The sequence below is a fragment of the Parambassis ranga genome, chromosome 3 (assembly GCF_900634625.1).
Source record: "Parambassis ranga chromosome 3, fParRan2.1, whole genome shotgun sequence".
NCBI lineage: Eukaryota > Metazoa > Chordata > Actinopteri > Ambassidae > Parambassis > Parambassis ranga.
This window is the reverse complement of record NC_041024.1, coordinates 7,927,048-7,941,822: the sequence shown is the minus strand read 5'-3', so window position 1 is coordinate 7,941,822 and position 14,775 is coordinate 7,927,048. Positions and strand designations below refer to the sequence as shown.

General features: G+C 41.9%; 2 protein-coding genes across 2 annotated transcripts; both read right to left on the bottom strand.

Annotated features, from left to right (window-relative positions):
- Positions 1-325: 325 nt before the first annotated feature.
- Positions 326-6,458, bottom strand: cyp27c1 (cytochrome P450, family 27, subfamily C, polypeptide 1). Its single transcript, XM_028401824.1, has 9 exons — positions 5,948-6,458; positions 4,391-4,581; positions 4,023-4,222; positions 3,704-3,913; positions 3,326-3,486; positions 1,718-1,884; positions 1,481-1,559; positions 1,066-1,269; positions 326-929 (listed from the first exon to the last, which is right to left on the bottom strand). The coding sequence occupies exons 1-9, from the start codon at positions 6,236-6,238 to the stop codon at positions 810-812; spliced, it is 1,623 nt and encodes a 540-aa protein (XP_028257625.1). The 5' UTR covers positions 6,239-6,458; the 3' UTR covers positions 326-809.
- Positions 6,459-7,673: 1,215 nt separating this feature from the next.
- On the bottom strand, positions 7,674-14,443 carry ercc3 (excision repair cross-complementation group 3). Its single transcript, XM_028402816.1, has 15 exons — positions 14,416-14,443; positions 13,804-14,003; positions 13,483-13,719; positions 13,353-13,402; positions 13,130-13,265; positions 12,645-12,815; positions 12,356-12,560; positions 11,782-12,096; positions 11,047-11,231; positions 10,299-10,501; positions 10,109-10,205; positions 9,406-9,523; positions 9,210-9,328; positions 8,278-8,427; positions 7,674-8,186 (listed from the first exon to the last, which is right to left on the bottom strand). The coding sequence occupies exons 1-15, from the start codon at positions 14,441-14,443 to the stop codon at positions 8,043-8,045; spliced, it is 2,358 nt and encodes a 785-aa protein (XP_028258617.1). The 3' UTR covers positions 7,674-8,042.
- Between the last annotated feature and the right edge of the window lie 332 nt (positions 14,444-14,775).

Below are 14,775 nucleotides of genomic sequence, written 5' to 3'. Positions count from 1 at the left end.
GTACAAACAGACAAAGACTGACAAGACCAGTGCTTCCTGGTGTATTCCGAAGGGGGTCACTTCACATTCCTGGACACCTCTCTTAGGGCCTATTTTAAGCATGTGCCTGGCTCTTCCACAAAACCCTGTTTTATGCATTTTCTTTTTGACTCCTTTACAAGCATCATCTGATACTGAAAACCTCTGCTCCACTGATAAGGGGTGATGTCGAAATTCTATTACTGTGGGGACTAGTTGTACTATCCACTCATAAATCCATTCATGAATCATTTTATGGCAGGTTTACTTAATCACTTGTAGGCAAACAAACAACAGACAAATCCTGTCCTTGTAAAACAATTTTAATCGATAATAATCAAAATAACATAAACAAACTGTCAAAATAGCTCTTTGAATTACATTCAAACACCATTCCACAGGATTAGTTTATTTGCTTTATAGAAACTTAACTGCATTCTCTCTCTCATCATCACTCCAACACCATTCATTTCATTCATTCTTTTATTTTCCTAATTGTCATTTCCTCTTTGTGTATATATGAGATCATATTCACTCTGCATTCAACCTAATATAATTTTATTCTGTAGTTAATATATTGTCCTTTAGACCAATATGTTGTTGTGTGCATTCGTTTGATTAATGAGAACTGAGGTCACTGATTCAAAATATTCATTTAATAATATTTCAGTAATTTGAAGTATTACAGTCCCAAAGCATAATCACACTAGATAACCGTTGCACCAATGTGAGGCTACCTAAATCTTTGTACGCACCATATCTAAGTGGGCATTAAGGAGAGGAGTCTGCGTTTAGGTTTGCCTTTCGATGAACTGCAGATTGATGGGAGCACCAGGGCAGAGCAGGCCGTGGGTTTTGGCCTTGACGTCAGTGGTGAGAGGAGATGGGCTGATGTGGAACTTCTGAATGAGCTGCACAAGGAAGAAAAATGCAGTGTAGTTAGAAAATTCGAATATCTGCACGGATTGGTGGAGTCGTGTGATTTGGGAAAAGCAGAAACTTGTTTTGTTATAATTTAGACCGTAACAGTCTGAGATGTGCTTTTACCCTTGTCAGAGCTAGGTACATCTCCAGCTCTGCTATTCTCCGGCCAATGCAGCTTCTGATGCCGTAGCCAAAGGGGATGGAGCCAAAGTTGTCGACGCGGTCTGTGGTGTCTTTCCGTATCCAGCGATCTGGTCTGAATTCCGAAGAATTAGGGAAGTTTTCTTCATCAAAAGATGTGGAGTAGTGACACAGGGCCAGCTGAGTCTAACAATAAGAGAAAACAAAAGAGGGAAAAAATGCCAGTTGTGCAATGAAAACATCTGGGTGTTTGTTCATGCAACCATCTATGAGGGACGGACAGAGAGGAAGCCTGATACTGTAATGCAGTATCATGTTCTATCAACATCTGGTTCTAGTGTAATGTTTTTGGCAAACTCAGCACAAGCACACGCTGGAAGTGTCTCTGTTTTCTTACCCCTTTGGGGATGAAATATCCGCCGAGCACCAAGTCATCTTGGGTAACCCGCCCGTTGCCTGGGAGAACTGGAAAAAGCCTGATCCCAGAGTGAAACACAAAGACTGCTATTCAACAGACATTCAGCTTTTTAATTGATTATCTAAGCATGAAACAAGAAAGCCATCACAGACAAAGAGTGATGAAACCAAGGCACTGATTTCCTCTGTGAAACTTTTGCGGTCTTTGTTTGTGTACCTGAGAGTCTCTTTGACTAGCCCTCTGATGAGAGGCAGATTAGGGACATCATCGGCTGTAGCCACTGTTCCAGGGCCCAGCGTCTGGGTCACTTCTGCATAGATTTGCTCCTGTATGTCAGGGTTTTTTGCTAACAGGTAGGTGGCCCAGGACAGGGTGAAGGATGTCTGGTACAGGAAAAAAGGTTTTTATGAGATTTTCTGTGCTCCTTTTCTTCAAGTTAAACAGACAGCACAAGCTGATATAGGAGTTTCTATAATGTTGCTGCACATGTGTTGAGAAACAGTGAGGGGCTCTGAGGAGAAAGGGGGGCAAATTCCACATGCTGAGCAGGCACTCACACCACCAGCTGCACTCTCAGCCCTTTATCCCCATCTTAAGCTTGTTACATACTCCACGTGAACAGAGAAATCGGTTCCTACTCCTGAGGTGGCGCAAACGGGAACAAAGTTCATTTCGGCTGGAGAAACGTGTGTGGAGAACTCCTCACAGCTCTAACATTGCAGCAGCGCACACACATACACAGGTTTTAAAGATGCTGATCAACGGCAGAAATAGCAGTGAGGAATCGGGATTTCTGCTCACCTGAAGAAGGTTTCCAGCTTCACCACATTGACCATGCCCACTCCGAAATTCCGACCAATCACACAATAGTTCCTAAACCACTTTCTTATTCATATGTGCCTTGATTAAATGAACGCCTCGCCACATTCCTAAGAGTTTTCTGTCAAGCAGTCCATGTTTAAAAGTTCACTGCACTATTGGCTTAGATCTCCTCCCTCCTTTTCCATCCATCTTCTCTTCCTTTTCTAACCACCATCACACACCCAGCTCTCTTCATTATGCCAGTTCCCCGCTCCTAACACTGCCCTCCCCTGCTGCTCAACCTTCTCCTCACCTCACCTCTGCCCAGACTCTGCCCAGTGCTATAACTCTGGCTGTGGCTAATGTGTTTTGACACCTCTTGTGTGTGCCCAGTAAAGGCAAATCCACCACTGGGGTCAGGTAAGGGCTCAGCTAAGTCCCCCCACCACCACCACCACCACCATGACGTGGCCGATTTCAAAAATCCACCAAAAACACACTCACCCTTTTATCCTGTGGCCCCAAGCCTCACACAAAATACTTTACCCCCCATAATTCTCATTAATCTGGCAGTAGCCTAAACGGTGTTAGACAGGAACTAGCCTGCAGTTTGAAAATCAGATTTGTGTTTACACATAAACTTAGACTGAGAGAACCCATGTGCCAAAAAATGGTTTGCCACTGACATCAAACTCACAACCTTAACTATCTAAAAGTGCATAGTTTTACTGTGGGCAGATGTGAACACACAGATGTCTGGCAGAGGGAAAAAGACAAAGGGCCCCCTGTGTAGATCTAACGGAGACAAATGACAAGAAACTATATCTGAGTGGGAACAAGTTTGTCAGTGGGATACTGTTTAACCACCTGATTGACTGCTCTGACCTGACGCTGGCACAGCTACACAGGCTCAGATGTGGTGACAGAAACCCAACACTGACTTAGACACACACACATACACTCAGACGCAGACACACACATGTGTAAACACCTATTGTTCAACACTTCTGTATGAACACACACCGTGTCGACCCCAGCCAGCAGCATCTCAGTCACGTTAGCGTAGATCTCCTCAAGGGTCATCTCCTTGTGAATTAGCATGTGTGTGAGCATGCCCTTCACCTCCTCTCCCCGCTGAAGCTGGCCCTTTAACTCTGTGAATCTTTTATCAACGTGAATGATGCCTGGGATTAGACGAGGACAGAGAAGGTGAGATGAATGAAAAAAAATGGATTGAAACAGGGAATTTACATTTTTACTTGTGATTATTCATGAAAACTCTTCATCATCACTTCACAAAAATGACAATGAGACATGAAATCTCTTCCTCCTCTTCTTCAAAAAGTCTTCTTCTTGAAGAAGAAGTTTTTCTTTAACTACTGTTAACTTCACACCACTTACTGAATTTGAATAGGCCATCCCAGGAGTCACAGAACTCCTCCCACGGTTTAGGGATGAGTGGTCGAAGCCATTTTGGGATCGCCCCGGCATACATGGTCGTCTTGAAGGAGCTGAACATGAGGTTTAGTGCACTGATGTAGTCCTGGGTTTTCTGGGGTATGTTAGTCTCCAAACATCCAAGTCGGCACTCATACAAAATAGCCGCCACACCTGTAAAACACCACGGGAGAGCAGAGTATCGGTGCTCTTTTCAGTAGAGCTGCAATGCCACTGTAACACCCCTACTGTACGCTACACCTGCACTACCCTCTTTACCAACCTTCCATGGCATATTTGAAGTAGAGGTCATTTATGTTGGAGACAGTCAGTCCATCTGACTGCTGGCTGCGCAAAAAATAGACTCTCTTGATCAGGTCATCTACCACGCTGTTTACATCATCAGAGAAGACTGCTACATCACGGGGCCGCATGATGAGCTGTCTGAGTACACTCCGCATCTTCAGCCAGTCTTCACCCTCACTGGATAAAAGGATACAGGTGGCAAAGTAAAACCTTTTGCGTCAAGTGTGAAGAGAAAACAGTCAAAGCAGAGTTCTGTTTCATAGTGGAGTACGTACTGACTGAATGAGCTGCATACATTTACACACACAGTCAAAATTCATAGATCAGATGTTAAAAGGGACTTACGCTGAGATCAGGCCAGTGGAACGGCCTCTCATGTCTCTGTACTCCTTCCACGACTCCATGTTGCCTCTCTGAGGGGCTACACCCTCGGCCCTTAGCACCTGAGCCACCAGATCGCGGTCTGCAATCGAAACCACCAGCTGGGGCCCAAATCGAGACTTGAAGATTTTACCATACTTCTTACTGTGCTCAATCTATAAGGCAATAGAGACAACAATTAAATTAGACATGGCCTCATTAATTTCAGCTGGATGATGCCACTGTTTATATTTGAATTTAGCAAAATATTGTCCAAATACACAAAAAACAATGTTTGAATATATACATAAAACAGAGGTTCTTCATTTTACATTGTAGAAATCTACTGACTGCAGCCACATGTTCGTACTTCACGCCAATAGCTATTGTTCACTCATTCAAGTGATGCTAACACTGTACTGGCATCATGACTGAGGAGCATTATAAGTGTGCAACGCAACACTTTCACTCTTTATCCTTATCCTCAGACTCTGAACCCCATCAGTCCGGCTGCACTGTCCTCCATCACCTGCAGCATGCAGCTTTTAGTCTGGATTGTTGACATAGCCCAAAATCCTTAGGTTGGATTAAAGATTTTGTATTGACAGTAAGAGCTCTCCCTCCAATGACTATTCACTGTATACACGTGCAAAACAACACAATGAGACAAGCGATCAGGAGAAAGTCAGGACTACTGTGTGTGCTCTGGTCAAAAAAAATGTTCACTTGGTGCAATTTTTGTGATAATAGCCTGTGATAACACTGTACAGTGAGTTACATTTGAGTGAAAAAGGTCTGGACACGCCCCTGAATGAGGGACATTATACGGGGAAAGTACATCCCACTCTCTTCCTTGAAGACCCAGCTTATCAGGTTGCATGCTGTATATGATTTTTCTCCTTGACCAAAGTGTTTCTCCAACGAGATTACCTTCACGTGCATGGGTATACAGCATGAAAGCAGTGAGGGGAGGGGGGGCAGATAGGTGAGCAGGGCACGTTCAGAGACACAGAGAATTCTAGGAAAACTGGAACTGAAAGTATGTCATCTTTTCCATGTGCAGCCTTGTTTTTACAAAACAAAAAATCCAGGCGAGGCAAATAATAGTTTTTTTTCATTATTATTTTTATTTCTCTACTGACTGCTCAAGTACAAAAGACTGACCGCTGCTGTCTGAGCGCGCACAACAATTGACAACAAATTTGCACTTTTTTCACCAAGTGTTTTGTAACAAGATTTCCAATTTATCATTGTTATTGGTATCAATTCTTATAGTCTATTGACAAAAAAAACTTGAAAAAAGTGTGTGATAAACTCAAACTGTTACAAAACTCGATCGTGCCTAGCAACAGCTGACCAGCGGCCGAACTCCTGGTGCGCTTTTACGCAATGTGTCTGTGGAATTTTGTGCATAGGTGGCGAATTTGGCTGATGTTGGGAGTACGTGGGTTCATTGCCATCGAGGGAAATACAAATAAGGGATTTTTATGTGGTTAACAACAATGGACCATAACAACACAAAACATGTGAGGACAATATTACCTGGATTTCATGGATTCTACTAAACCCATCTTTCCAGAAGAACTCGATCAAGTTGGACATGGTGCTGGGTCCCGGCATCTCCTTCAGAGTTTTGACTCTGGTTTTGTCGCCGACATCCCCCTGTGTGATCAATCTGTCTGATATGGCCCCTTCTTCAGTCGCGGAGATTCCTGCAGCGTCGCTGGCTCCAGACTTGTGCAAGGCGCGTAAACCGTAAAACAGCTGAGTGTTTAGCCGGCCGCCTTGAAAATTCCTCCAGCATGTTGCCGTTAAATGACTGAGCATTGCCATTGTCAGGCAACTTCTCGGCGTTTTCCTGAGGAAGAGCGATATGTGATTGACTCTTCTGCGAATTCTGAATGCAGAGTTCACATCTGCATATGCATGTCCCCGGCACGTGTAAACGAACCTTCCTGTGAAATGATGAGATTGGATTTTATTATGGAAGGCTTTTATATCGTTGGTTCCGTGAAAGAGGATTAGATGACCGCTTCAAAGAAAAGGGAGGTATAACTCATTAGCCGGGAGTTGGGCGTTTCCCCCTAAAACTGCTTGGTTGTTTAATGGGCACAGTAAAACGTGTATGTATGCGCACACTGCAAAACAACAAACAAACAGTGGAGCGCACACAGAAGATCAGTCTCTGTGTTTGTAACACAAAACATTTAACGAGTCTGATTTACTGTGACTGTAACTGGTACATGGATAAAAAAGATTAAACAAAAATAAAACTTTTTGTTTCTCCCAGCACTCTAAAACTCTCAATTTTCCTACAATCCCTGTGTCTCTGAACGCGTCCTGCTCCCCTAACAATGCTTTCATGAGGCATACGCACGTGTAGGTAATCTCCTTGTCTACTCCTTGGTCAGATTCAGCATGTCTTGAAAAGATAATCACTGAAAAGAATTGTTAGTAGTGTAGGTGGACTGAAGCCCAGAAGAGTCTGATAAATTTAGGTGTTTTTGAAGTGGATATTTACACCCTGGATCTTTTTTGAACTTATGATTGCAGATGTTGGCTTACTTCCTCAAATCACAAAATATGCATAAATGTTGTTGCACCTAAGGTGATGGTGCATCTTCTAAAGCTCTATTTTCAAAACACATCAATGGGGCATTTTTTTCAACAGGGGAAGGTAACTTTAACAGCTGAGAACACTAATTTAGCTGTGGCTTCAGAAGGGTTATCATATCAAAATGACATGTATCTTTTCAGGAGCAACCTTTGCCACTTTGAGTGGTACCGACATCTCGTCTGGTCCATGGACTCTAAGCTCAAATCTACCTCATTTCACTCTAAGGCAATAAGCCTCAAGCCTCCACGGGACACAAAACACTGTTTAATCCGACCAGGGCACAGAGAATGCCATTCAAAGGGAACTGTGCCCCTGTGCCAAAGGGTGCTTGGACAGAGGTGGGCATTTTCCCACACTTTTTGCATCTTGCACACGGCACCAGGCGCAAGATGTTCTTTTTGGAAAATCTTCAAGTCATCAAGAAGCAAAGGAAGTGCACCCCCTCAGCTTTTACTCATGCCAAGCTTAAATAAAAGGTGTTTTCCCTCCTTTCAGTCTAGTAAATTTGTGTATTATGCTGTACACTGTTTATTTCAATGAAACAGTAAGAGAGAGAATGTCATGTGTAGCCAGTAAGGATTATTATCTTAAGTCAGTTTTTGTTTTGTTTTTAGAAGACATTCCTGTGGTTACTGATGTAAACAGGGAATATCTATCAACTGCCAAACAATACATTTTAATATGTACATTGTGTTTTCAAGTAATTCCTTTTACAAAATATATTTTTGAACACATTAAAAAACAAAACATGAAGTGATTAACAACTACTGTATCCAAATTTACAAAAAACTGTACTGATGACCAACAGTAGAAACTTGGTTTTATGTTTCTCAGTTTAAGTTAAGATAACACTAACAATAGGTAAGACACATGTTTTTACTCAAAAAAACGTCCAAATATATCACTACTGAAAGCAGCCCCCCACTCTCAGACTTTTGTGGCCGCCCCTTAACACAAGCCATCTCTAATCTGTATATACCCACTGCTCAATCCAACTAAACAAAGTGAGTCTTTAGGTGTCTACTTCCTGAACCGCTTGAACAGTGGATGAACATTCGCACCCTTGTTTGCTGCTGAGGCTTTGCTGCCCCGACTCTGATATTCCATGTAGATGGTGTCATCTGCACCGGACATGGAGCTCATGGTGCCAGCTCGCCTTGAGACCTGATGAGAAAGCGGAGACAGAATATAAAATATGCCATTTGCTAATGCTGTTTATGTCTTTTCCGGATCTACTCTTAGCAAAAGTTCTCACCTGTGGTCGTGTTCCGACCTCCCCTGCTACTACTTCCTCCTCAGCATCCAGGTCTGAAGCCGCCAGGACCTTCTGAAGCAGCTGCTGCTGCTCATCTCTGTTGGAGAACATCAAGTCCTCTTCCTCCATACCTGCCAACTTTGTGATTACCTGTGAATGCACAGTACATGGAACAAGAAGAGTGTAAATAATAAATGAAGCAGCTTGTCAGTTTGTAGCAGTTTGAAGCACAGTTTTAATTAATACACTTCAATATATTTTTTGAAATTTGATCATAAAAAATCAAAAATATAAAAAGAACATATTTTTAACATAGCAATTTAAGCTTTGACTTTTTTGTTTGAAGGGAACTTTGGTCATCTGATAGGAACTGTCTTCTCTTTTAAGTTACATTTTTATAGATGTGTGTAGCAAGCATAACCTCTCAAAACTATCTCTGATGGTTAATAACAATGTCTTGAAACCTGTTATTCTCGTTCTTGTTTATGTGTTGTTTTGTCTCCCAAAAGAAAACTCCCTTTGCCTAGAGCCAGAATGATCCTTAGATTTCAGTGATGATCAGTCTTAGAAGATGTCACACTAAACCTATTAAGAGCCAGACTGGATCAGATCAAATCAAACACATTCAGATACATGATATCAGGCTAAAACCAGACTGAATCAAATGCATGCATGTCACAGCCTGAGATACAAAATCAGATCCAAATCAAGTGAAGCTGGGGGCATCTAGGTATGATACAGAAGAAGGGAAATCTTATTCAAACTTATATCCTTTTACTTCCTGTCCAGTATAATCTAGCATTCTGTGTAATTGATCATAAGTTGTATTAAATGAATGCACAATAATACAGGACTGTTAAAATTAGTGGTGAGGAAACACTAATAATGTGTGATTGTGCTAAGATTCAAAGATGCTTCATAGGTGAACAAACCTTAAAGCTGTATCCCTGGTCTACAAGGAACCTCTGCCTCTTGGTGGAGTAAGCCATCTCCTGTGTGTCCTGGGACACCAGTGAGTAGAAATAGGCATTGTACTCCTCAGCTACCATTCCTAAATGGGCAGACAGGGTAGTACTAAGAGTTAGACTTGCACACAAGCAAACAAAGCGTATTATTATGCGGACTAACCTTTCTTGGCTCTTAAGACTCTGCCAAGCCTCTGGGCCTCCTGTCTGCGTGACCCACCGTGAGAGGAGATTTGGATCAGAACATTGGCTTCAGGCAAGTCAAAGGAGGTATCCCCAACCTGTTTGGTAGAAGAATTCACAGGCCATTTATAGTTAAGAACGCATGAATATAACTCTCTGAATGGCAACAAAACTGCTCTACTTTTTTATTTCATCATGAAAACATGATGAAATAAATAAAGAGGAACAATGTGCACAGGCAGAATCAAAAGAAAAAAACAGATGTGATTTCTTCAAATATCTACAATGGTCACCAGACTCAAGTCAGGTCATAGACCAACAACAGTGGGGGGGCAGCAGCCGTAAAGAATTTCCCCCTGGGATTAATACAGTATCTAAAAAAAAAAATTTATCAAACAGGAGGGTGTAGAGCCAGAGTAATGCAGTGATACCATTCATAAGCTCCAAGTTTATAGACACACATGCACCCCCTACTGGCTCAAAGAGGTACATAACAGAATGTGATCCATTCATCCATTCATCCATCCATCCATCCATCCATCATCTGAACCCGCTTTGTCCTGCAGTGCAGGGTCACGGAGGGGCTGGACCTATCCCAGCTCTCCAAGGGTGAGACGCGGTGTACACCCTGGACAGGTCACAGAATGAGATCAATACAGTAAAACAACATTCAGTTGGTTTACCTTGGAGATGAAAATGGTATTGATCTTTGGGTTGTGTTTGAAGTTCTGTAAAATCTGCATTCTTTCCCCCTGAGAGGTTGGACCATAAATGTAAGGCCTTGAGAAAGAAAGGGAAAAAAAGAATAAAAAATATAAACAAATTATCTCAGAACAGACAATTTACTCAGTCTAAGGACTGAAAAAAACATACTTGTTGAGGCGAATGGCATATTCCTTCAAGGCAAACACGTTGTCAGCAAAAACAATGATCTTGTCATTCCGCCGCTCATGAAAACGAATGAGAAACTGGCAAGCACGGAACTTGTTGGGGTTCATTGTATAAAGCAGGATACGCTTCTTGGTCTTAATGGCCACATATTCTCTGTAAAACTCTGGAGACATCGGGCACCACACCTGAAGCACAGACATTAATGAAAACACACTTAGAAATGCAGCAACCAATCATATCATATAATAGTTTTATATGCTGTATGAGGTGCATCAATGTGTATTAACCACTGAGCTTTGACATGTAAATGCACCTGTGTTACATAAATGACTAAACAACACATGCACTAGTAAGTGTAATAATCCAGTTCAGAGAGAATCTATAGACATTAGATCACTAATAATAATAATGAGTAAATACCTGAACAGATTCTTTAAAGGTACACCGTTATAAAAAGTTCTAAAATGTTAAAGCTTGATAACCAGCTTGGCCAGATATCAAGTGATATTACATAACCTTAATGTCATGCCCCTTGTGATATATTTGCTCACAAAGAGATCACTTATTTAACAAGTTGCGCACCCTCTCTAGGTTTGACTTTTATACAGTCATACATGTGAGATGTGCGTCCAAATTATTTAGTGATCATTTTCCTGCAGATGGATCAACACAAATCTAACTTATATTACATTTAAAAGTCAAAGCTGTGTTTATGTTCATTTGGACTCACCTCTGCACACTGGACTTTGGCAATGTAGCCGTTGTTCTGCAATTCCATCCAGTTGGCCTCATAAAGTTTGGGCCCAATTAGGAAGTTGAGGTCCACAATCTTGTCATCTTCCCTGACCAGTGTGGCAGTGAGGCCCAGTTTGCAGTGGGCCTGTACAATGGTCAGAACACGACGAAACATCTTTGCTACAAAGACAGCATATAGTGATTGTTAGGATGTAGGTACATCTTTAGTTGATTCTAAAGCATGGGTGACCAATAATGGAAATAGAGCAAATTGGCCACTCATACTAAAAAGGATTTAGGTATATATCTTTTTTATAAACTCTTGTTTATTGTCAAGACTGTAAGACTCATTTGCTGGCATTCACTCTTTACTTTTCTGTCCTCTCCTCTCTGCTTATAACCTGTGTCTGTTCAAGCACCCTTCCACATGCGGAGCATACACAGTTAAGCTGAGATAACTTTCCTGAAGACAACTTTTATGTTAAAACTACCAAAAATCGAAGCACCAAATCCCAAATGTTTGACACTTAGGCCAGAAATGCAAAACAACCACCAGGGAAACTTGCCAGCAGCACTGGGAGAGACAGACAAAAGGCAAAAGACAGAGAGAGGGACAGGATAGCTCTGTGCAGACTGGACTAGCTGGTGGACCACTTATATTTTGCCCAGGTCTGTTCTACAGCATTACTGTTCTAACCCGGGAAGGCTGTGGAAGAATGTAGGAACTCACCAGGGATTGTGTGCACCTCATCCAGGATGATGAGTCCCCACTCCTGGCTCCGCATCCACTCCATGACCCTTTCTGCCTCCCACGATCGCTTGGTGGTGTGACCCAGCATAGAATAGGTACTGATGGCCACAGAGCAGCCGATAGGCTTGTCCTTGGCATCGGAGGTGAAACGGCAGATCTGAGAGTCATCGATAGTAGACCACATCTTGAACTGGGCCTTCCACTGCTCCACTGACACAGAGGAGTTCCCCAACACAAGGCAGCGTTTACGCACAGTGCACGCTGCCGTCACACCCACCAGAGATTTGCCCGCTCCTGCAAAAAACAGATGAGGTCATAAAACTGAGACAGACACAGGTCAAGACAAAAGACACAAGCTGCTTTCTTATATAGACTTAGTTATGCTATAACTTTATGAATAGATACAGTGAGATAGATACTTTATTGATCCCAAGGGGGAAAATTATCTCTTATGTTATTAATACATTTTATATGTGTTATGTCATTTCCAGATACAGGTACATGAATAAATGGTTTTGAGGCTTTCTGTTCTCAGCCTTTGTCCTCATCTCACCACAGGGCAGTACGATGACCCCAGAGCGAGCTCGTCCATTTCCAAACATTTTGCGCAAACTCTTTTCCTGGTAGGGCCTCAGCACAGCAGTGGGCTTCAGGTCTATATTGATGTCTGGGTTTACTGTGTCATTGCGAAAGTCATACTCGGCAAGAAGCGGGTACTCCAGCTGAATACAACGCTTTTGCAGCTCTTCAATCATCTCCTACACCACATACGAGAACAATAAAAAAGTGTCAAGCTGTATGTAGTAGTGATACAGGAGGAAAAAAAACAATCCAGTGAGTACCTGGCGAATTTCAAAGGACACAGTCTGAGTCTCCTCCTCCTCTTCTTCCTCTTTATCCATCTGCTCATAGTAGCTAAAGATGTCCTCAGGGACCTGTTGAGTGGAGGTTTGTCCAGAGCTAGGCTGCTGTGAGGTGGAAGCACCTTCTGTTTCCAGGACAGACTTGGAGATCTGTCAAGAAGAGAAACACCTGTTGGCCATCTAATGCAAGCAGCACCTTACAATGCACTGTTACATCACACAGGTATTCTTTCCAGTGTGATTTTAAGTGTTGCCAAGAATCTAATTGACATCACATTAATTTTGCAAATAGTGTTCTAGAGTCTACCTCTGAATACACATCATTCTGTACAATAAAAACTGACATCTTCTGACATCTAAACTAATTTAGATGAACGTTTTACTACAATTATTGAAAGGTTAGTTAAAAAATACATTTACTTTACACATTTACGTGTGAGTAAAAAACACTTTAGTTGACATACTGCTGATTTGCTGTGGATGACTTCAGTAATAAGCTCTGTGTCTGCTCCATCCGCAGTACGAAGTCGACATTCACGGATCACATTATCTTGTAGAAGGCGCTGGATGACATCAGGGAAGGCACTCTCAACAAAATACCTGAGGATGGTTGGGAGGCACATTTTAAGAAGAGCTCTGATGAGATGATTAAAAATGCATGAAAGGAAGAGCGGTTTTTGACTTTACCTGTTGTGTTTAAGCACCAGCTTGACTTTGCCATAGCTCACTGTACAGAGCTATAAGAAAGAGGGGAATTAAATGATGTGAGTAGATGGAAAAATCAAAAACAAATTCTCATATTTTTTTTCAGTCAGACCTTAATAAACTGTACAATTCCATCAGGTACAGAAGTCTTGCTAAGCTTCTGGAGGTACTCCACAATATCAGAGGTCTGTAGTCCCACACTGACAGCTGCATATAAGGAATAGGCAGTCAGCTTGTATTCATGTATATGGTTAGGCCTGCACACTGGCTCTGCAATGGCCACCAAGAAATCCTGGGCATATTTATACACCGGTGAGAAGGCTTCAAGAAAGATGTGACCGTCTGGAGCCTGAATAAGAAAGAAAAAATGAAAAAAGACTTAAATCATATTGTGGTGGGAAATTCGACCAGAACAGGCCCAGTCCAATCTTACCACCCAGAGAGGACGTGAAGAGTGATCATTCTTTAGCAGCATCTGAACACGGTAGTCCTTGGCTCCATACTCATCCAGTTTCGTACTGGACTCATCCACTTGTTTACCTGCAGCAGCAGGTACGGCCTCCTGGGAGTCGTTGCCCACCACCTCTTCTTCTTCATCTTCTTCCTCATTGAATCGCCTTTTGGACTTCTTCTCTATAGCCCAACAGTAATCATATATAATCTTATCAATATACAGATACATTCAGGAGAAAGTAGACCTCCAAAATTTACATACGTCAAAGATAAAATCTACCTGCATTCTGTCGGCAGCTGAAACTACAGTTTTACCCCACTTGACAGGTCTAGGACGGTACAGACTATTGTTATCTTGCATCTGGCTTTACATTCTACTCAAGTATAGATTACAGGCACAAAATGTGTCTACATACATTCTCCTAGAAGGACAATTCTTTACCAGAACATGTGATAATTAGCAGCAAAGCTACAAGTACAGAACTTCTCTGTGGTCAGAAACACATAGAAAAGATCTTTGTTTTTCAACCTGACACTGCTCGCTAGCTTAGTGGCTAGCTAGGTGCGTTAAAAGAAAGCTTTGTCAACTTACCCCTGTCTCCTTTATCCTTTTTACCCATTTTATAAAACGTTTAAATGTCAACACTTCGTGTCAACATGTCAGTGTGAAATATGTCGTCATAACAGCCTATCCTTAAATTTTTTAAAGATGGATTGAATGCCGTAGTGCCTCCTGCGACATGACCACAAGTACCCCGATGTCAAGGAAGGAAAGTCGTACAGGAACCACTTCCGGTTGTGATTTCAAAATAAAATCTTTCTCTGCGAAGAAAAATGAGTTCTAAAATACATCATAAGCAAAATAATAATAAAAATAAACAACAACAATTATTTAGGTTAAACGAGGTCTTGTGTCTTAAATAATTGTAGGTAAACAAATAACATGTGTTGC

Bases quoted from the DNA above. Each gene is read 5' to 3' on its own strand.
- ercc3 (XM_028402816.1), bottom strand. From the start codon at position 14,443: ATGGGTAAAAAGGATAAAGGAGACAGGG. The intron at 13,266-13,352 runs GTAAAGTCAAAA...AACCATCCTCAG, and splicing joins CTGGTGCTTAAACACAACAG to GTATTTTGTTGAGAGTGCCT. The intron at 12,561-12,644 runs GTACTCACTGGA...TATGTGGTGTAG, and splicing joins TGTCCTTTGAAATTCGCCAG to GAGATGATTGAAGAGCTGCA.
- cyp27c1 (XM_028401824.1), bottom strand. From the start codon at position 6,238: ATGGCAATGCTCAGTCATTTAACGGCAACATGCTGGAGGAATTTTCAA. The intron at 3,914-4,022 runs GTTGGTAAAGAG...GGTGTTTTACAG, and splicing joins CTTCAAATATGCCATGGAAG to GTGTGGCGGCTATTTTGTAT. The intron at 1,560-1,717 runs GTACACAAACAA...CTCTGGGATCAG, and splicing joins CTAGTCAAAGAGACTCTCAG to GCTTTTTCCAGTTCTCCCAG.